Source organism: Remersonia thermophila, chromosome 2 (genome assembly GCF_042764415.1).
Source record: "Remersonia thermophila strain ATCC 22073 chromosome 2, whole genome shotgun sequence".
Lineage (NCBI taxonomy): Eukaryota > Fungi > Ascomycota > Sordariomycetes > Sordariales > Chaetomiaceae > Remersonia > Remersonia thermophila.
In genome coordinates, this window is record NC_092218.1 from 2,670,996 (window position 1) to 2,693,024 (window position 22,029).

General features: G+C 61.2%; 7 protein-coding genes across 7 annotated transcripts; 4 read left to right on the forward strand and 3 right to left on the reverse strand.

The window, feature by feature from the left end:
- Window positions 1–1,130: 1,130 nt before the first annotated feature.
- On the forward strand, window positions 1,131–2,181 carry VTJ83DRAFT_2186 (uncharacterized protein; the record flags this gene model as incomplete). Its single annotated transcript, XM_071008428.1, has 2 exons — window positions 1,131–1,755; window positions 1,814–2,181. The coding sequence occupies 2 exons, from the start codon at window positions 1,131–1,133 to the stop codon at window positions 2,179–2,181; spliced, it is 993 nt and encodes a 330-aa protein (XP_070868726.1).
- A 1,200-nt stretch (window positions 2,182–3,381) lies between these two features.
- Window positions 3,382–5,812, reverse strand: VTJ83DRAFT_2187 (uncharacterized protein; the record flags this gene model as incomplete). Its single annotated transcript, XM_071008429.1, has 5 exons — window positions 3,382–3,659; window positions 3,826–4,613; window positions 4,674–5,190; window positions 5,279–5,598; window positions 5,667–5,812. The coding sequence occupies 5 exons, from the start codon at window positions 5,810–5,812 to the stop codon at window positions 3,382–3,384; spliced, it is 2,049 nt and encodes a 682-aa protein (XP_070868727.1).
- A 1,705-nt stretch (window positions 5,813–7,517) lies between these two features.
- On the forward strand, window positions 7,518–9,603 carry VTJ83DRAFT_2188 (uncharacterized protein; the record flags this gene model as incomplete). Its single annotated transcript, XM_071008430.1, has 3 exons — window positions 7,518–8,240; window positions 8,315–8,636; window positions 8,717–9,603. 3 exons carry the CDS (start codon window positions 7,518–7,520, stop codon window positions 9,601–9,603), a joined length of 1,932 nt encoding a protein of 643 aa, XP_070868728.1.
- A 697-nt stretch (window positions 9,604–10,300) lies between these two features.
- Window positions 10,301–11,490, reverse strand: VTJ83DRAFT_2189 (uncharacterized protein; the record flags this gene model as incomplete). Its single annotated transcript, XM_071008431.1, has 2 exons — window positions 10,301–11,125; window positions 11,194–11,490. The coding sequence occupies 2 exons, from the start codon at window positions 11,488–11,490 to the stop codon at window positions 10,301–10,303; spliced, it is 1,122 nt and encodes a 373-aa protein (XP_070868729.1).
- A 2,280-nt stretch (window positions 11,491–13,770) lies between these two features.
- VTJ83DRAFT_2190 (uncharacterized protein) lies at window positions 13,771–15,749 on the forward strand (the record flags this gene model as incomplete). The annotated part of the gene is made up of 4 exons (XM_071008433.1): window positions 13,771–13,784; window positions 14,089–14,121; window positions 14,211–14,766; window positions 14,874–15,749. 4 exons carry the CDS (start codon window positions 13,771–13,773, stop codon window positions 15,747–15,749), a joined length of 1,479 nt encoding a protein of 492 aa, XP_070868730.1.
- Window positions 15,750–17,467: 1,718 nt separating this feature from the next.
- On the forward strand, window positions 17,468–19,897 carry VTJ83DRAFT_2191 (uncharacterized protein; the record flags this gene model as incomplete). Its single annotated transcript, XM_071008434.1, has 3 exons — window positions 17,468–17,518; window positions 17,619–17,882; window positions 17,972–19,897. The coding sequence occupies 3 exons, from the start codon at window positions 17,468–17,470 to the stop codon at window positions 19,895–19,897; spliced, it is 2,241 nt and encodes a 746-aa protein (XP_070868731.1).
- Window positions 19,898–20,756: 859 nt separating this feature from the next.
- Window positions 20,757–21,731, reverse strand: VTJ83DRAFT_2192 (40S ribosomal protein uS17; the record flags this gene model as incomplete). The annotated part of the gene is made up of 4 exons (XM_071008435.1): window positions 20,757–20,825; window positions 20,927–21,165; window positions 21,445–21,567; window positions 21,677–21,731. 4 exons carry the CDS (start codon window positions 21,729–21,731, stop codon window positions 20,757–20,759), a joined length of 486 nt encoding a protein of 161 aa, XP_070868732.1.
- Window positions 21,732–22,029: the final 298 nt, after the last annotated feature.

A 22,029-nucleotide genomic window follows, 5' to 3' on the forward strand; every position in this document is an offset into this window, starting at 1 on the left:
ATTTGGAGAGAAAGATCCCTTTGAGCTGGGTGGGCGGCGCAGGAAAGAGGTGGTCGTTGGCTTCGCAGCTCTCCAATGCGACGCGCTGCGCTTGCGAGGTCGCGCATGCCGAACGATGACCCGGCAGAAAGTTCTTGGCAGTGGAGTCGGAAGCGGTATGGACCTACTACTAAGGCACCTCAGCGGGCCAGAACCGCTGTGGGGCATTCAGTCCAGAGGGGGGGTCCTCAGAGAGTTCCTGGTCATGGACGAAAAACAATCAGCCATCAGCTTTGGGGAACTCAATTCAACGGCCCGAATGGATGAAGAATAAGCCTGGAGGTTCCTTGAATCAAACCACCACATGCAGATTTTCCCCATTCTCTAAGCTGCTACCAACCTTCCATTCCTATTTTTCATTTCGTCGTGCTTTTTCTTCATTTGGTTCGTTTTTGTTTTATTATTATTCTTCAGCTACCTGCTTAGGTAGGTACCTACCAACCTATTGTTCCTATTGATGAACAGCGCACAGTACGCAGTAGGTGCCTTAATACCTTACTCTGTACTATACTGTGTAAGCTGAGGTAAGGTAGGTACCCGCGACAGCCCAGGTTCACCGACGCCAAGGGCCCACTTCGCCGAGCGCATGGAAGTGGACTCAAACGCCGTCAACATCAACACCCAAAACACCGAAGGCTGGTCGCTCGACGCCCGTCACCCAACAAGAAACGCCGAGCCCAAGCACGGAGCTGACCTTGACACCTCGGCCTGACCTCCTCTTGTCGTGATGGGGATGCAGCTGCGGGTTCGCGCAGCGCAAGCATAGGATTGGTGACGCGCGAGTCGGGGAAGTGAGACCCAAGAGGTTGATGAGACGCCGAGCAGGTTGTGAAGCTGCAGGATTTCAGCGTTCCAGGCCGGACGGGACTCGGCTTTCGCTCGCAACGACTCGACCCAGATCTTTGTGCCTCTCTTTTGTCTCTCCTCGGGCATCACCGGCTGCCCTCTTCGTCCCTCTCTTCGATTCCCGGCACACCGCGTCGCTCCTCCTTCATCAACCATCAACCACACGCGGTCTCGGCCAGGCCTATCTCAGCTTCACCTTCACAACTCCAACAAGGCCGCATCTTGTTTGAAAACATCAACCGAAAATGACGCCACCCCCGCCCTTATTTCACGCCTTCCTCCGGCCCGCCGTCCTCCAGATCCTTCGCGCCGCCGGCTATCACGGCGCAAGGACGTCGGTTTTGGACTCCATCACCGATCTCGCGGCCCGCTATTTCTTGCACCTCTGCCAGCTGACGGCCCTCTACGCAACACACAACAGCAACGGCATCATACTCAACGACGACATATCCCCCTTTGACTTTGAGCTGGCCCCGCCCGGGCTCCCGCCTGCCACCAACGGCGACACCACCGCAGCCGTGGCCAACGGCGACGGGGCCGGCGGCTCATTACCGACCCCTCCGCCTGCAGCAGTATCGCCATCCGATGCTGCTGCTGCTGCTGCTGCTTCTACCGCTGCTACTGCTACCGCTTCGTCCCAGCGTGTCCTCTGCCCTCCTGTGCCCACGCCAACCATCGTCGATGTGCGAATGGCCCTGCAACGAGCTGGCGCGCTGCTCCCCGAGCGACTGCCCGAAGAGCAGGCCTACCTCGGCGAGGAGGATATGCGTGGCGTCGATGCGTTCATTGCGTGGGCCATGGGCCCGGTGAACCGCGAGATCAAGAGGATCGCTCTGGACGGGAATGATGAGGCAACGGATTATCTAGATGGTGGGCTCTTTCCCTTGCTTCTCTCTCACGAACACAGATGCGCTGACGCCGGCTCCAGCCCTCAAGAAGAAGCACAGCAAAAATGACGACGACTCCAAGTACCTCGGCACCCTGCTCGGCCGCAGCATCGACCATGGCGACGTCGTGGTCGAGGGCGGCGAGTTCCCGAGCATCGCTGCGTGGGAGGAGAAGCGGCGGCAGGCGGCACAGCTACCTACCCCGCCTCCGCCATCGCCGCGGCAGCTGAAGCTGAAGCTGCAAAGGCGGCAAGAAGAGCAATCCCGCCAGCAACAACCCGATGCCGAAGATGAAGGCCCCAACGGCAACGGCGAAGATGCCGCAGATCCGAACGATTCCCGCCCGCCCAGCTCCGGGCTTAGCTCGCTTGGAGATCGCAGCATTGCCGAGGAGATGGATCTGTCCTAGAAGGACGCGGACCCAATGGCTCCGCGGCGAGGAAAGCCTGTGAGACTTGCTGTTGCCACTGCTGCTGCTGCTGCTGCTGGGGAGCGGGATCCGAGCCCGGATCGCCATCCCCATCGTCGTCGTCGTCGTCGTTGTCGTCGTCGTCGTCATCTGTATGACCGCAATGACGAGGATGGCGACCATCTTCTTGGTCATCTTCAGGATACGGTTGCTGAAGCTGCTCCTTCGCCGGGGATGGAAACAGAAACAGAAACGGAGACAGAAACAGAAACGGAAACGGAAACAGAAACGGAAACGGAAACGGAAACGGAAACGGAAATGGAAATGGAAATGGAAATGGAAGTGGAAATGGAAATGGAAATGGAAATGGAGCTGGGCATGGACGAGGCTCAGCCCCCGACCGCCGATTTCTCCCTACCGGAGATCGACATGGAGGAGGCGCCGGTGGCTGCGACGGTGGCGGGCAAGAACTGGATCCCAACGGCTATCACCACGGCTGTTTTGGCAGAAGCGTACAAGATCCAACCTCCCGCTGCTTCCCTCCCGGACATGATGGAGATGGGGACCGAGGCGGACGCCGACGCCGACGCCGACGGGGCCGAAACCCAGCCGCCGCCTCCCGCCGTTTCGCCGCCGGGACAGCAGCCGCCGCCGCCGCGGACAGGAAAGGCACGCAAGGAGAAAAAGAAGACGCGGCCGCATTCGCAACAGCAGCGAGTCCGGCATCGCAGCCTCCGGAGCCGTCAGCCCGAGGTGGTGCGCCAGACGCGGCGCAGGGTCTACACCCAGGGGGGCAAGGAAAGCGGGGTTGTGACCAAGGAGCGGCGAGGATAGCGTTTAGCGTTCGTTTACGGGGCTCCAGGAGGGACAGGGGGTGGGCGACGGGTGGATGGGATATCCAAACGGCTGGGGAGGGGGTGAACAAAGAAGAAGAAGGGCTTGATGATCACGGCGCGCGGGGCGGGGGGGCTTCCCCTGTGGAATACCTCTTGTATGCTAGAGCGAGGGGACGGGAGACGAAAAAAACCAAAGGGAAGAACGAGGCGAGAGAGAATGTCACGCAACCACGATATATAATAATGGAATCGGTACACCCAAGCCATTGTAGGAGCCCTATCCTGCGTATGGCCCATTTCCTGACTCCCGAGGACCTAGACAACCAGGTTCGCAAAGCAATAAACAACATGGCCGTTCCTCCTCTCACCTCCCAACCTCCCTCCCTTCCGACACCCTGTCCAAATTAAACGCCGCGCTGATGAGCGCCAGGTGGCTAAACGCTTGCGGGGTGTTGCCCAATTGCTCGCCTCCTCTCGAGATCTCCTCGGAGAACATGGTGAGGTGGTTCGAAAAGCCGAGCATGTTTTCGAACAAGTTGATGGCGCGCGCCAGGTAGCGGGGCTCGTAGACGGCGGCGCGGGTCATGGCTTCGACCAGCCAGAACGTACACATGCTGAAAGCGCCCTCGCGGCCGCCGACACCTAACGGGTCAGAAGGTGATGGGTTGACGTCAGCAAGGGGCGAGGAGGAGAAGCGGCCCGCAACGTCGGTCCTTCACCCGTGGACAGAAAAGAGGGCCCGACACGGGAGGAAAAAAAAGAAAAGGGAAGCGGGGGGTGGAGGGGAAACCATGACGGGGATGCTTACCATCTTCCGCCACGTCGGTATCGTAGCGGTATACCAGACCCGTGCTGGTCAGGCCGCCCTTTTCCGGGGGCAGCATGATGCGGTCCATGGTGCTGAGGAAGCGGGGGTCGTTGGGGGAGATGAAGAAGACGAGCGGGGCGATGAGGACCGAGGCGTCGAGCACGGTGCGGCTCTCGTAGCTCTGGACGAAGCACTTCATGTCGTCGTTCCACGCCTTTTCCATGATCTCCTCGTAGAGCGAGTCGCGCGCCGCGAGCCAGCGGGCGCGGTTCGGGCAGGGAAAGTTTCGCTTGTCCGCCAGCCGCAGCCCGCGGTCAAAGGCCACCCACAGCATGATCTTGCTGTAGGTAAAGTTCTGCTTGTTGTTTCGGACCTCCCAGATGGACATGTCGGGCTCGTGCATGATGGTGAGGACGTAGTCGAGCATGCGGCGCACCGAGCACCAGAGGTCCCAGTGGATGGGCTTGCCGTACTTGTTGTACAGATAAATGGCATCCATGAGCTCGCCGTAGATGTCAAACTGCTGGTGGAAGGCGGCGCCGTTGCCGATGCGTACGGGCTTGCTACCCCGGTAGCCGTCGAGATGCAGCAGCTCGCGCTCGGGTATGTCGGTCTCGCCGCGGATGGTGAACATGATGGGCAAGCCGCCGTCGGCCACGCGCGACTGCACGAAGCGCTCGCTGATGAAGCCCATGTAGGCGTCGGCCTCCTCCTTGAAGCCCAAGCGCAGCAGGATGTAGATGGTGAAGCTGGAGTCGCGAACCCAGGAGAATCGGTAGTCCCAGTTCCTGATGCGAGGGTGAGCCTTCTGGCCACGGGGGTTGCGCGGAGGACGAAAGAAAACCTACCGGACACCTCCAATGTCCTCGGGGATGGAGAAGGTCGGGGCGGCAATGATGGCGCCCGTGGGCTCGTACGTCATGAGCTTGAGAATCATGAGGCTGCGCGAGACGACTTCGCGCCAGCGGCCCTTGTACTTGCTGCGCGAGATCCAGTTGTACCAGTAGGTTTGCGTGTCGTGCTGTTGGGTATCAAGCACGGCCGTGGTGATGTTCTCGGTGATGTGATTGTCGCTATCATTGCGCAGAACAAAGGACACGGCCTGGCCCTCGCGGATGTCGATGCGGGCGACGATGCCCTCGCCCAGCATGCCGGGGCGGGATTGTTTCTCAAAACGAACGACGGGCCAGGTCTGGTCGCGCTCCTCGTCGCCACGGTCAATGGTGACGTCGAGCTGAAGCTTTACGTTGCGGCTGTGAAATGTCGCCGTCTTGCTCCTTTTGCTGTGGGGGAGGCCCTCTTCCAGGAGGATGGTGGTGGTATGAGGCTCCGTGGCGTAGTCAAAGGCCGGGAATATCTCCACGTCTAAGCGTGGCTTCAGTTAGCCTTCACCATCCCCCCCCCCCCTGCTTCTCATCACGGACGGAGCGGGGAGAATGCTCAAGCTACGAACCCAGCTGTAAACGGCCGCGGATGCACTCTACACGACGCACAAGCCATCGCTTGAGCTCCTCCTGGACGCTGGTCATCTCGCGATAGGCGCCCTGCTTGGGCCCCTTGGCAAGAACCTTTGCGTTCTTGGGCCGGGGGAAGAAGTCGACGACATCGACGACGCCGTCCTCGTGGATGTAGCGAGTCTGGAGGATGTTGGAGGACGGCAGATACTGCTGCTTGGTGGTACAATGGAGGTGGGGAGCTGGCTGGATGGCAAAGTGACCTCCTTTGTCTTTGTCGAGAAGGCGACAAAAGACCGACGGGGAGTCGAACTCAGGCCTGAGGGGGTCAGCCAGTGAGACGCATCACTCACCCCCTCCGGGACTCGGGAGGGAGGAAGCACATACCAGCACATGAAGTCGACGCTGCCATCCATGCCGACCAGGGCGCATGTTCTCATGTTGCCGATCAAGCCGTAGTCCTCAATGGGCAGATATCCCGTGCCATGCCTCTGCTGGTCGCTGGGGCTCTGCTTGGGGCACTGTCCGGCCATGGTGAGAGGTGAGAGAGCTTAGCGTCTCAGTATCGCTCCAAGTCTTCGAGGTTCTAGGCCGAGCGTGAGGTGACGCTCGCTATCCCGGCGCCGTCCTGAATGCCTCTCTTTGTAGGGGGGAGGTCCGAGGGGCTTGAGGCTCGATAAGACCGATGACGCAACAAAGCAGGATCACTCGTGTCCTATGAGATAGACAACCCTCGAGAGCTACGGAGCCGGGAGAAGAAAGAAGAGCTACGAGGAGCCGCGAGGAGCTGCGGAAATATTATATCGACTTCCCAGCACGAGACAAGACCGACGACCTGGGACCAGCCCCGCATTCCCTCCCTCTGCTACCATTGGGCTGGGGGGTCTAGGAATACCGAGAGCTGGAGCAGGTGGGATGCCGTGGATGGCACGCTTGGATGCGGGATGCAGCGAGTCAGCCACCGACCGCAAAACTACATCTTGCTCGGGCTGAGGTGTCGCCGAGTTGGGAGGTCGGAGCGCGAGTCCTTCCAGGTTCCCCCCGTTGTGACGTCCTTGGAGATGAGCAACGGGCAGCGCTTCCCGGGTTCCACGGATCCGAACAGGAAGCCGTTTCCGTTCCAAGATTTCCTACTCTTTTCTTTGCCTTCTACATTTCCATCCGAGGTCATGTGGTGGAGCTCTCGGTTGCTTGTGCCAGGTTCTATGCAATGCATGCACCGGGCACTTAGATAGTACCTACACACCTCAAGTCTCCTCCATCCACGTCTTCCAAGCTGGCCGAGCACCCGGATGGCCGAACTGAAGCGTTTTTGTTCCGAAGAATAGAAAGAACTGGCGCCCATTGATTCCACGCGTGCATGTTTCGGAACACAACATCCAAGCACTGGCCACGCAGTACTATAGATGCGGACGCTTACACATGACATTGCATATCCCCCATGTCATACATACGGTACGGTACTGTACTATACTAGTACACTACTGCAGCACGTACTCTCATTGTCTCCTTGTCATAACTCCCTTGCTGCGGAGGTACCTTGAGAACTGAGGCACGTGTGCTGCACGACGTACATAGTAGCCCTGTCGTCCCGACCCGCCATGACAACCTGGAAGGTCATTTCGTCATCATTGACAGAGCACTTGGTAATCTTATCGCAGAGCCCACACACCCCATCCGTCAATGGCCAGGTCCTCAAATGCAGACCGACCGATTGAATCGCAGCTGTCTTCCATTGTCTGAGCTGCCGCCTTCTACAGCACAGAAGAGTCTACCTGAAGCCCCCATGAACCAATCTTGTAAGTACCGTCAACACCGTCCGAGTTTCAACGCTCCCAGCGTATTGAGCCCCCCCCCCCAGAAAAAAAATAAAAAAATAAAAAAAATGCAGGTTGCCGATCGGTGCATTGGTCCAAGTTGGCAGCAGCCGATTGACACTGTTCGGTTTCAAGTGACCGCTCTCAGCCAGGTGGCGTCGGGCCTTGGCTCTTCCCCCTTACCGAGCGCCTCAGCTGGCACCACCTGGCGCAGCTCCACCCCGGCGCCAGGGCCCTGGTCATCCGACACTCTTGACACCAATCCCAGCGCGCCGTTCGTGCCTCGACCACTCCACCCTGCGCTTCTGGTCTCCTGGGCATCCCAGACATCGCAGGGCAGCCAACGTTAGCCCGCTCCATCAATTGGCCTCCCCCGGAACGCTATGAAGCCCCGTCCCGGTGTGGACTCCCTCCCGCGGCCATGTCACTCCCTGGCCCTTCAACCGTCGCCACCGGCTCCGACCCTCCCCCTTCCTCATCCACCATCACCACGGATGACGACGCCGAACTTTTGAGGCCGTCCACCTCGGATCTTTCCTCCGCGCCAGCCTTGCCGACTTCCAGCCAGGGTGCTGGAATCGCCACTCGATCCGGGGATCGTGGTGCGCCTGCACCAGCCCCAGCCCTCGCTCCACCGCCAGCTCCAACCCCCGCCGGTCCCGCCAGCGACGCTGCGGCCGAACTCGAGATGGACGCCGTGACGACCACGGGCCACCGTCGGCGCCGGAGCAGCCTCATCAACGCGCCGGGCGCCTCCTCCGCGAGCCGCCGCCGGTCGCCGCGGGCCGCCACCCGGTCCGGGCTCAGCCCGTCCAAGCTGTCCGACGACGAGGACAAGATCGCCGAGGAGAGCAGCATCGATGACGTGTCCCTGCGGCCGGGCGAGGTGATCGTCGCGAACGCCGACGACAGCGACATCACCGACGAAGATCTGCATGACGACGAAGAGGCGGGCCTGACGGGCCGGGATCGGCGAAGGAAGCAGCGGAAGAGGAGACGGAACCAGCAGCTGGATCAGCGCGTCGCCGGCGACGTCATCTCCCCGGAGGAGAAGAAAGAGGCGGATCGCAACGTGGCCAGGCGCCTCCTTGTCAACGTCGTCCTGATCGGCCTGTGGTACTTCTTCTCCTTGTTGATATCCTTGGTATGTTGTCGGGTCTTGGAGAAGCTTGCGCAACGCCACGGCATCAGAGCTCCCCAGCTAACCCCGGGCCGCAGTATAACAAGTGGATGTTCTCCCCAGACAAGCTCAACTTTCGGTTTCCCATGTTCACGACAGCCTGCCATTTCCTTGTTCAGTTCACCCTGGCCTCGCTGGTCCTCCTTATCTTCCCCTCGATGCGGCCGAAACACGGCCGTAGCTATCATGACCAGCACCATCCCTCCGACCTGAGCCAGTCGAGGCACGAGCCCGAGTCGGATCGGCCCATCATGTCCAAGACGTTTTACTTGACGCGGATAGGCCCCTGCGGCCTGGCCACCGGCCTCGATATTGGTCTGGGGAACACGTCTCTCCAGTTCATCACGCTCACATTCTACAGTAAGTGCTGCTTCGTGCTGCCTGCCTGCCTGCCTGCCTACCTGCCTCTCTGTTGGGTGCTTCCTCTGACATGCCGCCAGCCATGTGTAAATCCTCCTCGCTCGCTTTCGTTCTCCTTTTTGCCTTTCTCTTCCGCCTCGAGTCCCCGACGTGGAAGCTCGTCGGCATCATCGCCACGATGACGCTCGGCGTCGTCATGATGGTGGCCGGCGAGGTGGAGTTCCAGCTGGGCGGCTTCATCCTGGTCATCTCGGCCGCCTTCTTTTCGGGCTTCCGCTGGGCCCTGACCCAGATCCTGCTCCTCCGCCACCCGGCCACCTCCAATCCCTTCTCGAGCATCTTCTTCCTCGCCCCGGTCATGTTCGCGGCCCTCATCTCCATCGCCATCCCCGTCGAGGGCCCCAGCGCCCTCCTTGCCGGCATCGGCCGCATCGCCGACGAGAAGGGCCTCGTCGTCGCCCCGCTCATTCTTCTTTTCCCGGGCATCATCGCTTTCCTCATGACGGCGGCCGAGTTCGCCCTGCTGCAGCGCACCTCGGTCGTGACCTTGTCTATCGCCGGCATCTTCAAGGAGGCCGTCACCATCACCGCCGCCGCCATCGTCTTTGGCGACACCATGACCTTTGTCAACATCATCGGCCTGCTCACCACGCTGGTCGCCATCGCGACCTACAACTACATCAAGATCGCAAAGATGCGTGCCGACGCCCAAAAGGTGGTCCACCGGGACCATCTGGCCCAAGTCGAGGTGCTGTCTGTGGGCCGGCGGAGCCGTAGCTTCAGCCGGAGCCGCAGCCGCAGCCGCAGCCACCTGGGCGGGCGGGACGAGCGCAGCGAGGACGTGGCCCTGCTGGAGCGCGGCAGAACCGACGACAACAGCGACGTGCTGTTCACGGCCGGCGGAGAGGACATGGTGGCGGCTGCCAGGGACGATGCGCCGCCGGCGAGGGATAGGAGGCTCGATTAGCCGCGGGCCGGATGGCGTGGATCGAGCGGATCTGACTACGGATCAAGGACAAAGCTTCACCGGAATGCCGTATACTGCGTTGGCGTACTGTCTCTTTTGGGTCGCATTTTCCCGACCCCTCTTATCATATGCGCATCATGATACCCAACAACAAGACCGCTTCTGAGACGGTTTCCGTAGTTTGTTGAATTCTCTCTCGTTTGGACATGCGGATGGATACGTTCCTGTTGGGGACAAGCGGCAAGCAAACCTGAAAGCACATTGGGACAGGGCTGGGTGAAGAGCGGATGGGGCGTATCAGGCGCACGGGAACGGGCGGTTGCGATCAAAGGACATACATGGATGAGAATGCATTATAAACTCGCTTGTGTTTGTGTGTTCCGTCTCCCTCGTACCTCGTTCCTCGTACCGTCTAGCGTGCTAAATGATAAATAATTACGTACAGAAAAGTGCCCATGCTCGCCCTGCCTGCCTGCCTGCCTGCCTGCCTGTTTGCCTGCCTGTTTGCCTGCCTGCTTGCTTGCTTGCTTGCCTGCCTCTCGTGGCAGAACCGAACCCAACCGTTCTATCCATCGCAAAAAACCGTTCCTTGACCAAACATATCCGGGCGCTCATCCTCCATGCCCGAACGTTGCTCTGCTGGGCATGTCATCCTCCGAAAAAGGACAAAAAACAACACAGCTCCCGTTCTCTTTGCTTAACCAAGCAGCTTCAAACCACCCTTCGTCTTCTGCCCCGGCTTGGTAATGCCCGCGCCCGCCGCGGGTCCGAGACGGGGTTCATAGGCGCCGGAGCTGCCGCCTCCCATCCCGCTGCCGCTCTTCCCCCCCTTGTTTTTCTCACCCCCGCCCGCGGCGCCGTGCTTCCCCTTGTTCCTGTCCTCCTTGACCACGACGGGCTTGATCTCCGTCTTGGCCTTCCTCACCACCACGGGGTGGCTCTGGATGTACTTGCCGTTCATCTCCTTGGCCGCCTGGAAAAAGTCCTCCGGGTCGCTGAAGCTGACGAAGCCGAAGCCCTTGGACTTGGCGGTGCGCTTGTCGCGGATCACCTTGGCCTTTTGCACGCTCTTCCAGCGCGAGAAGGCCTTGAGCAGCGACTCGTCGGTGGTCTCGCCCGCCAGGTTGCCGACGAACAGGCGGAGGTGGGACGGGTCCCACTCGAGGAGCGTGTCGTCCTGCCACTTCTTGCCGCCGCCCTCGCGGACGACGGTCTTTTTCTTTTCGGTAGCGGCGGCAGCAGCAGCAGCAGCGGCGGCGGCGGCGGCGGCGGCGTCGGCAGCTTCGGCGCCCGGAAGGCCGTTGGCGGCAGCGCCGGGCTTGGCGGACGGGTCGTTGGGGTCGCGCGGCATGTAGGCGCTCTGCCACTGGGCTATTTGCGCCGCCATCTCCGGGTCGTAGTCGGCGCCGTCGGCGGTCGCTGCCGCCGGGAAAGGGTTGCGGATCTGGGGCGGTGCTGAGTAGGCGCCCGCGGCGGCGGCCACCGCGCGCGGGGTGCCGAAGTAGGGGGCCGCCGCCGTCGGCTGGGCGGGTGCGTAGGCGGTTGTTGTTGTTGTCGTTGGTGACGGGGTGTAGCCGGCGTAAGGCCGACGGCGGGGCCGTAGCCGCCCGGCCGGGCCGCGCCTATGGCGGTAGCGGCAGCCGCGTAGGGCGGCACGGCGGGAGAGGCGCCATAGCGGCTAGCGGTGAGAGGTACGGCCGGGCCGTAGCCGGTGGGTGGTGCCGCTGCCGGCGGGGTGTAGCCTGGGGCGGCGGCCGCGCCGGGCGCTGGCGAGAAGGCGGGCTTGAAGGCGGGCTTGAAGCCTCCTGGAAGGCTGGTGACGGAAGGGCGCGGAGGGAGGGAGGGATGCGATGGCTTCGAGACACCTGGAGGACCCGGGTACGACATGATGAACTTTTTGCGCCGGAAGCCAAGGGAGAGAGAGAGAGAAAAGAACGGTTGACGCCGGAGACGCGCTGAAGTTGTCACGTACCTGTGAGCCCAGTCCAGCGACGACCTTGCTCCTCTGATCTTGCGACCGCGTTGCCTGGCTCACGGGATCACGGGAAGCGTTGACGGGGATGGATGTGATGTGGGATGGATGGCCTGGTTTGATGATCGCAAAACAGACTTGGACCCGCGGCGTTGCGCCTCGGGAGGCCAAGCGTTGAAGACTGTGTGGCGTTGTGCCGGTGGCTACCTCCACTGTGGCTGGGCCTCGTGGATTGTGGCTTGGATCCACTCTTCTTTTTGCATTCTGGTTACGTCATCCCACTCTGCGTCTTCAGCGGGGCACCAAAGGAACGCCAAGCCATTTTGGGGGAGGGCGGGGGGAGAAGGGGGGAGGGGGTCCGGCAACGGTGGGCGTAGGTCCCGTCACCTCAGTCAGTCAGCAAAGGGGAATCCATTTCTAAGGAGTACCGTAAGGTACGCAAATAAAAGAACACAAATGAGCTGTGGTAGAATTCCAGTCGGCGCATGTGGGCGTTGTGAAGATCATTGAGTCGGTTTAGTCAGGTACCACCTACCAATACTCAAGGTACCTCACCTACTACTAGGTAAGGTATACTACCGACCTACCTTAACCTACCTTGCCTTCCAGGTTGCCACAGGCCCCAACGTAACCTGGTGGGGAGTTGGTGCTGGAATCGTACCGCCGTAGGCAATGTCACAATCATGGTCCTGTTACGCTACCTACACAGGACACAGGACGCAGACATGCCGTGAGATGGGCAGGGAGGGGCATGATGGAGGGGCAGTGGATCCCGGCTTTTTTTGTTTCGCGGCCAGCTTGGCTCAACACTTTGACACACCGGAATCGGTGATGGACAGCGCCCTCGGGGACAGAAAATTCCTCGATTCCTTTAATTGTGGTGTTGCTTCAGCCCGGCCCTTGACCTCCCCATTGGCCGACTCAAAAAAGCCTGAAGTCGTTAGCCCCATCCGAGGACCGAACCCATCGCCTCGACTGCGGGAATTTGAACGAGCCCTTGCGCTTCCCCATCGCCGTCGTGTCTCGTTTTGGTGGGGAGAGAAGACGCTGGGCAGTGGGGGGCACGACGAGCATCCCGGTCTTCTGTGACACCCGTCAGGCGCGTGGACACGCCGTTCGGGGACTGAGCAACGTGGGGAGACGAGCTGCGCCTGGCTAGGTACGCTAGCTTGTGGCCCGTCGCGCTGCTGTGCAACTCCGAGAACCACCCGCGGAGACCACCTCGAGGAAAAAAAAAAAAGGATGGACAGGCCCGCCAGATGGACGTTCTAGTGTCTCGTGGGCTCGAGCAGCCACGGCACGCAGAGCAGCGTCATCCTCCCTCCATGGATGCTTCAGCTCCGTGGCGCCCCCCCTGGTGCCGCCCCGGGGTTTCAAACCAGCAGATCCTCGATCCGAAGCACTATGTGTCGGACCACAGCCAACGCAGCGTTTCTTGGTGGACGGGCGGTTCCCCTCGATAATGCCCCACGGACATTAAGCTAAAGCTTAGTGGTGCTTCATGTCAAGGTACCTTGGCCTTAGGTAAGCTTGCGAGTTTCCAGGTTACAACCCGGACGGCTGGCCTCCCAGGTCCAATGCTTCGACAGCGGGACCTGGTCATGACGTGCATCGCGGTGTACTGTGTATGTAAGGTATTATCGTGTAAAAAAAAAACCACCTCACCGTTCGTTCTGATGACAATCAAAGAGAAGCAATCAAGGATGCATCAAACAACAATCATGACTCTACGGGCGGCCTCCAAACAGCGACGGGACTCTGGTGCAAACCGAAACCTGATGCGAGGCCGAAGACGGGAATGCAGGGCAGGCTGAGGTCGGGTCCCGTTCTGAGTAAGCCCCTCCCCCTCACCCCCCGCCACCGTTTGGTAATATTGCCCGCGTTTTTGGTGGGTGGGCTGCTGTCACTTTAGCTTTCCGCCGACTGAGCCCCTCCGACATCGAAGCTCGCTTGCCTTCCATTCTTTTAAAGGTTTCGTCACTCACCTTCCACCCAAGCCCGCGCCCTCATTTTCCTCCTGCTTCCATTCTCCCCCACTTCTTTTCGACAAACCTCCCGGTTGAGCATTTTGCGTCTTCAACCTCCACGTCTGCACCGGCTGAGCCTCCAGGAAGAGACGCTCGCCAATTTCCCCCCAAGCTACCGTCCACAACAACCTTTGACCACCCTCGATCACAACCACGCCGTCGTTCACAATGTCTGGCCCAGTGTAAGTGTCCTCTACCCCGCCTTGCCGCTCTCGCGCCGTTGCCCCCTCCGCGGCGCGCCCTCTGGCCTCAAGCTGCTCAAGAACCGCACCTCGAGAGGGGCGACGCTGTGAGCACTCGACACGTCTGTCCGCCCATTCCGCCATGGCAGCGGAACGAGCCCACGGTCGCGACCGCGGGACCCCTTGCCTCGTGCCTCGTGCTGAGTTCCTCCAGCGCCCGTCTGGCGAACATTCACGTTGGCGAGGCCCTGAAGGCCGGCGCCTCTCTTGAACAATCCCAGAAGAATGCTAACCATGGTGCAAGCGCTGATCTCGGCCTCATCGGCCTGGCCGTCATGTAAGTTGGGATCCATGCCTGCGCCTCTGCGCTGCTTGGGGCGCTTCAACAAGGAACCGTTGTTTTGCTGACGAGGGGGGGCGCTTCAGGGGCCAGAACCTGATCCTCAACATGGCCGACCACGGCTTCACCGTTTGCGCCTTCAACCGTACCGTGTCCAAGGTTGACGCCTTCCTGGCCAACGAGGCCAAGGGCAAGTCGATTGTGGGCGCCCACTCGGTCGAGGAGTTCGTCTCCAAGCTCAAGAGGCCCCGTCGTGTGATGCTTCTCGTGCAGGCTGGCAAGCCCGTCGACGACTGGATCGAGACGCTGCTGCCCCTGCTCGAGGCTGGCGACATCATCATCGATGGCGGCAACTCGCACTTCCCCGACAGCAACCGGAGGACCAAGTACCTGGCGTCCAAGGGCATCCGCTTCGTCGGCTCGGGCGTCTCGGGCGGTGAGGAGGGCGCCCGCTACGGCCCCTCCCTGATGCCCGGCGGCCACGAGGAGGCCTGGCCCTTCATCAAGGACATCTTCCAGTCCATCGCTGCCAAGAGCGAGGGCGAGGCCTGCTGCGAGTGGGTCGGCGACGAGGGTGCCGGCCACTACGTCAAGATGGTGCACAACGGCATCGAGTACGGTGACATGCAGCTCATCTGCGAGGTATGCGCTTTTTTGCTTCCCGCCTTTGCTTGGTCGCGTACACCACAGTCAGTCCCTGGTCTGGCATGTCTTGCTGACAAGCGCCCCTTGGTTTTCCCTCCTACCAGGCCTACGACATCATGAAGCGCGGCCTCGGCCTGACGAACAAGGAGATCGGCGACGTGTTCGCCAAGTGGAACAAGGGCGTCCTTGACTCGTTCCTGATCGAGATCACGCGCGACATCATGTACTTCAACGACGACGACGGCACGGCCCTCGTCGAGAAGATCCTGGACAAGGCTGGCCAGAAGGGTACCGGCAAGTGGACGGCGGTCAACGCCCTTGACCTGGGCATGCCCGTCACCCTCATCGCCGAGGCCGTGCTCGCGCGGTGCCTGTCGGGCATCAAGGAAGAGCGCGTCAAGGCGTCGAGCAAGCTCCGCTACGAGGCCCGCACCACCACCTTTGAGGGCAACAAGGAGCAGTTCCTCGAGGACCTGGAGCAGGCCCTGTACGCGTCCAAGATCATTTCGTACGCCCAGGGCTTCATGCTCATGCAGGAGGCGGCGCGCGAGTACGGCTGGAAGCTCAACAAGCCGTCGATTGCGCTCATGTGGCGCGGCGGCTGCATCATCCGCTCCGTGTTCCTCAAGGACATCACGGCGGCGTACCGCAAGGACCCCGACCTCGAGAACCTGCTCTTTGACGAGTTCTTCAACACCGCCATCCACAAGGCCCAGCCGGGCTGGCGCCACGTGGTGGCCACCGCCGCGCTCCTCGGCATCCCGACGCCGGCCTTCTCGACGGCGCTGTCGTGGTTCGACGGCTACCGGACGCGCGACCTGCCGGCCAACCTGCTGCAGGCCCAGCGCGACTACTTCGGCGCGCACACGTTCCGCATCAAGCCCGAGGCGGCGTCGGACAAGTACCCGGAGGGCAAGGACATCCACGTCAACTGGACCGGGCGGGGTGGCAACGTGTCGGCGTCGACGTACCAGGTCTAAGGAGGCCGAAGGAACAACAAGAGGAGGGAGGGGGGGGACAGGATGGAAGAAGGAAGAAGGAGAGGATGCTAATACATTGGGATACTGCCGGCTGGGCAGCCCGACAAGAGTGTCGACGTAAAGTAAAAGGAGATCAGAGACACCAACCCGTGGTTCAATGAAGCACGACTATGCCTGTATTTCTTTGTTTGCCTGGGTTCGTTAATGATGGAGCTAGCTTTGGCGGGGCTACCCACCCACGTTTGTCGCAGGCGGGGCAATCGGCCAAGTCGAGGACATCGCAAAGACCTTTCCACCTGGGATGAAACGAGAGAGAGCCAGAGAGTCTTGAGGCTCTGGACGTTGACTTGTCTGGTTTTGATGGAGCTGACGCGGGGTCTTCGCATCACAAGTTAGATTCTGCAACGCTGCCCTTGCAGCAGGACCTAACGCAGGCTTCAGCCAATAACACCAACGGGTTGCCTATTACGGAATCCTGGAAGATCATACCCCCCAATGCATGGGTGCTCTAGCTATATTAGTACATACACAGTACTGTGTAGCTAGATGGTTTCCAAGGAGAAGAGTAAGGGAAGGGAAACGAAGAAAAAGAAAACCATACACTCTATGCGATGACCCGGTTTCTTTTTCCTCTTCTCGTCGTGCCTTTCGTTGCTTCACCACATCCTACCACTCCACACTCCTTAGGGCACAGCGGGCGCCCTGGCCGTCTTCACATTCCTCGCCTCTTGAGTTGCCGGCTTTCCCCCCGCGGTGGGACTTTGCGACGTGGATGCTCATCTTGGTGTTTGCGAGCTGCGTCAACGGCCAGATCATCGGGACGATCAAAGGTGCGTGCTGGCGTGCGCTTCTTGTCTCCCACGGGCCATCGTTCTCAGCATCCTTGCGGTCGTCGGGGGCGCGCTGTCCGTGCTGACCTACACCATGGGATGCTGTTGCAAGCCCTGCTCCCGCAGATTGAATGCAAGGTCATTGAGACACAGCAGGCTCCTGTTGTACTTGTTTACCTTGTTTGGGTTGGTTTGCTGCGTGGGATGGATCCTGGCGGCCGATTCTGTGGTGAGCCTTGTGACGGGCAATTACGTGGGGAAGCCATTAGGTACCGTAACTCAGCCCTTGGGGAATTCCATGCGTGATGCGTATGTGTATGGTATGGTATATGTTCTTGCTGCCATGTAAACCCATCCACCATCCCTCGGCCGCATGCCGTTCTCTGGGAATGAACCGTACCCAGACAAGGCCTGTCTGCACATCCCAAAAGCTCTCAAGCGTAAAGAGGCGAGCCTCGGCGAGAGAGGAATCACTAGCCGACGACGTGGCACTGCTCAAGTGGAGGTGTATAGTACTATAGTATACACTATTACCTTTCAGAGTTCCTGTGGAGCGTAGGCTGTTTGTTACTAACTACACAGTATATAGTCCTGAGGACGGACAAGTGCTGGATCACGTGATGCGACAGCAGCCCCACCCGACCCCAAAAAAGCCCGAGCCGGCCTTTTGCTTGGCGCCAATTCGACTTCGCGAAAAGCGCGGCTGCAACAATTCACGTCGCGGCGCAAGGCGGATGGAGGCACGCTGGAGACGACGGCCACAACGCATTTTCCCCTTGTCGTCCCTCAACACGCCCATCCATTCTGATTTCAACCTCGGAAGCTCGACCAGCACAGACGAGTCCGGCATCAAAGACACACGTATCGAAGCCGCGCGCCGATTGTTTGATGACTGTCGACATGGCTGGTGATCCAAGCCAGACCGTGCATGGGGACGTGGTATGTGGACCGTCGTCGTCATTGTCGTCCTCGTCCTCGTCACGTCCAAAAGACCTGCGGTGGATGCGCCAGCCCAGCGCTAACCTCTGGGTGCTTCTAGCTTCCCCATGTGCATCTCCTGTCGACGTTCAAGTATGCCACCATGCCGAGGGTCGAGCTCGGCGACGTGACCAAGTGGCTGCTCCAAGCCCCCAAGATCGCCCGCGACACGGCCCCGTTCTACTGGACCTACCTCGACTGCCCGGCCGACGGCCAGATCTTCCTCACGTGGCAGCCAACGGCGCAGCGCGGCACAGAGTTTGCCAGCGACGGCTACGTGTGGTCCGGGCCGGAGCTCGTCTTCCATCAGACCGTCAATGGCTTGGTAGGCAGGATGCATTGGCAACCCCCTCTGGAACATGGCCGCGGCGGCGCAACGTGACGACCGACTGACCCCGTGCCGTACATGATCAGGTGCTCGAGATCTACGTCCAGCGGTCAGGCTACCGCATGGGCGACCAGTTCGCGACGCACTCGCGGCGACGCTTCCGGCTGTGCCCGCCACGCGCCCCCGTCCCGAACGTGCCCCAGGTCGACCCGAACCTCTGGATCGTGCACTACGGTCCCGCAGAGAAGAACGACCGCCTGCCCGTCAACGCCATCGGCGTCCCCCCGCCCATGCAGCCCATCCTGGCCTCCCGCCACCGCCTGCTGTCCATGGGCCAGATCGTCCGCAAGGAGTTCATGCTGTCGGACCGCGTCAACTGGCCCCAGATCCCCTCCCCCTTCCGCGGCCAGTCCATGTACACCCCGCCCATGCCTCAGCGCCCCGTGCCCCAGGCCATGGCCTACCCGCCGCACCCCGGCCCGGCCCTCGGCCCGACCCCTCGGAGAAGGGGCGCCCAGGCCCAGGCCCAGGCTCAGGCTCAAGCTCAGGCTCAGGCTCAGGCCCAGGCTCAGGCTCAGGCCCCGCCCCCGGGGCAGCCCATGATGGGGGCCGGCTACCCGGCCGCCGAGACGCCCCTGGACGACGAGGAGGACATCTCGCGCGGCGACCTGTTTGACCACCTCACCCCGCGGGAAATCGCCATGGCGCGGTACCAGCAGAACCACGAGTGGATGGAGGAGATCCTCTCGTCGCCCTACCGCATCGGCCAGATCGAGCCCGTGGACCTCGGCCTGGGCCGCCGGGGCGAGCTCGCGTCGCTCACCGAGGGCATCTTTGAGGCCCAGGGCGCCGACGCCCTCGTGTCGGGCCCCAAGAAGCCCTACACGGGCCAGCTCGACCCGGGCCTGGCCGACCAGTTCCGCAAGCGCGTCGCCGAGCGCACCGCCGCCATCCGCGCCGAGATCGAGCAGATGAAGGCCGAGCACGCCGCGGCCCTGGACAAGTTCAAGGGCAACGCCGCCATCAAGCAAGCCGAGCGCGAGGTGCGCGCCGCCACCGAGGGCACGGGCAACGAGCTCTGGCGGCTCGAAGGCCGCCTCGAGGACGACGAGGACCAGGCCGCCGCGGCCAACGACGCCTCGTCCAAACCCTCGCTCGACGAGATCATCGCCCGCGTCGAGAAGCTCGTGGGCCGCCGCGCCGTGGCCGTCGGTGAAGTCCAACGCATCCAGGACGGCGGCTACCAGGAGCCTGCGCCCGAGCCCGTCCAGCAACCCTCGGCGGGTGGCGACGTGGATGTCGACATGGGCGGCACCGCCGCGGGCCTGCTCGACATCCACGGGGCCGGCTTCTCGGCCACTTCCACGCCGGCGAACAGCTTCCCTACGCCGCAGGCTCACCAGCTCTCCGCTATGCCGTCGAACGCGGCCACCCCGGCATCCAACATTCCTGGCGCACCCTCTCCTGCGCCGCCGCAGGCCGCACCGGTGCCTGTTCCGCCCCCGCAGCAGCAGCAGCAGCAACAACAACAACAGCATCAGCAGCAACCTCCTCCACCTCAACAACCGCAGCCACAGCGGGACGTCCAAATGACCGACGCCACCCCGACCGCCACCGCCAACCCTATCGCCACTCCTGCCGCTGCCGCTGCCGCCGCCGCCGCCGCCGCCGCTCCGGCCGCCATCCCGGCAGCCCCTTCCGCCCCGCCGGCGCCCGCCGCGGCGGCGGGGGATAGCAAACCTGCCTCGGCGGCCCCGACGCCAGGCCTGTCCCTGGTCGACGGCGACATCGGCCTGGAGGAAAACACGGCGGGCGACGCCCTCGCGAGCTACGAGGCCCAGCAGGCGGGGTCCGTCGACGGCGGCGACGAGCTCAACATGGACGACGTGGTGGAGGACACGGCGTTTGGCGATGCGTTCCACGGCGTGGAGCAGGCCGCCGGGGACCTGGGGGATCTCGGCGACGGGGACGGGGTTGGCGGCGGGGGAGGGGAGGAGGGCCTGGGGAAATGAGGCGGCGACGGCTCGGGTGAGAGCCCCGTTTCCGCGGCCCTGACGGAAGCCTAGGGGGAAGAGAGAGAGAGAGAGAGAGAGAGAGAGAGGGAGGGAGAGGGAGAAAGAAGGGATGGGAGGGGGGCGATGGTTTGGTGGATAGATGCTGGTTGGACGGGGCTTGATTTCTTTTATTTTCCTTTCCTGGCAAGGGAAACGAACGGGTGGTTCGGGATGGACTCGTGCGTTTGTGTACCCGGCTGAGCTTGGTGTCCTGGAGTAGGGAGAACAACACCGTGTCACCTTTGACCCTTTGACAGAGCTGGCTGGGCTCATCGTTGGGGTGTCTTGTCATCATCTTGCGTGTGTTCTTTTGTCATCGGGCCTGCTGCTCCAACGTGAGACGGTAACTCATCCTGAGAAGAGCTCCCATGTCATCATCATCATCATCATCATCATCATACATGGTGAACATGGTAATGTCACAGGGACCACGGCCGACCAACACACTGGAGAGACGGTCATGAGCACTCAACAGCAACAACGTGATGCCTGGGCTAACTGGGTGCTTGTGAGAGGACCTGCCGGAAGCTCGGCCTGCCGCTTTCGGCCGAGCTGGTTATGCTTCCTCTGCTAAGAGAAAACAACAACACCTCGGCCGGCTCGGGGGTATCATAGCGCCGCCGTCTTGACCGTTTTTCTCACTTGGCGAATTCCATTCGACTGCCTCTACGACAAATGGTCATGTCCCTTTTCTTGAGCAGTCCTTTTCCACACTTCCCGTCCTTGCCCCGGCCGTCCCGTGTGCGATAAAAAGCTCCCGTCCCTCAAAGCAAAACCACGCCAGAAATGCCCAAAGGAAAGACACCGCGCCCGCCCTCTAGAACTTGCTGAACTTCTTGACGGCCTTGCCGGTCCGGGGAAGCACGCGGAGAACGTTGAAACGCACCTGCGAGAGATCGTCCTGTCAGTTTTTTTTTTTCTTACTTCTTTGTGCGTTCCCCTCCTGGGCAAAAGGGAGGGAGAAAAGCGGCACGGAGAGAAACGTACAGTCTTGCTCAGAGGCCTGCACTGGCCGACGGTAACCCAGTCACCCTCCTCAACACGGAACGCGGGCGAGACGTGGGCGGCGAGGTTCTTGTGGCGCTTCTCGTAACGGTTGTACTTGGGGATGTAGTGGAGGTACTCGCGGCGGACGATGATGGTGCGGTGCATCTTGGTCGAGACGACGCGGCCCGTCAGGATGCGGCCGCGGATCGAGACGAGACCGGTGAAGGGGCACTTCTTGTCTGCGGCGTGGAAAAAAAAAAGTCATGTGTCAACCCAGCTGATCTCAATCTCTCGCACTCTGTCTCCTTCGCACGAGCTTCCCAGCAGGACCGTCCCCCGTTCTCCAATCGCGAAAAAGACAAAGAGTCCCACGCATCGCCAGAGAACAGTCGATTCGTCGTCATCGTCGTCGTCGTCGTCGTCGTTGTTGTTGTTGATGTTGTCGCGCGCGTCGGAGATCGGTCGGCTGGTCCAACGGGGGAAAAGAAATCTGCGGCGTGCCTGTCGCGATCACGTACCGATGTACTGGCCCTCAATGGCCGCCTTGGGCGTCCGGAAGCCCAGGCCGACGTCCTTGTACCATCTCCGGCCACCCTTGCCCGGGCGGGCAGACTTGACCTTGGTCTTGCTGACAAGGTTGACTAGTGAGGAGGAACGCCTTCGTCAGTCCCCGCCTGTCCAAAAGATCGGCTAACGAAGCCGCGAGATGGCAAGCGGCAGCAGAGGGAGGAATTCGGGGCGCAATCTTACTGTGAGGCTGCTTCTGGAACGCCCTCTCGCTCTGGACTGTGAGTTCGGCCGCCATCTTTGCGATTTGTCTTTGGGGGGGGGAGCGTTGACCGAAACTTTTGGGCGGGTGCGACGACGATTACGCTTTGGAGGTTTGCAAAATGTGCGATTGGCAAGCAAAAAACAGGGCTGTGCGCCCGGGCCACCTGCAGATTAGGTCAGCACAGCCACAGAGGAAGCCACACCCACCCACATCCTGGGGGGGTCCACTTCTTTTTCTTTGTTATCTTATCGGGTCAGGTTGTCGCCCAAGCGGGCCTGTGGGAAGCCGACGGGACTTGGCGCGGTGGGGGGGGGGGGGGGTTCGGCAGGAC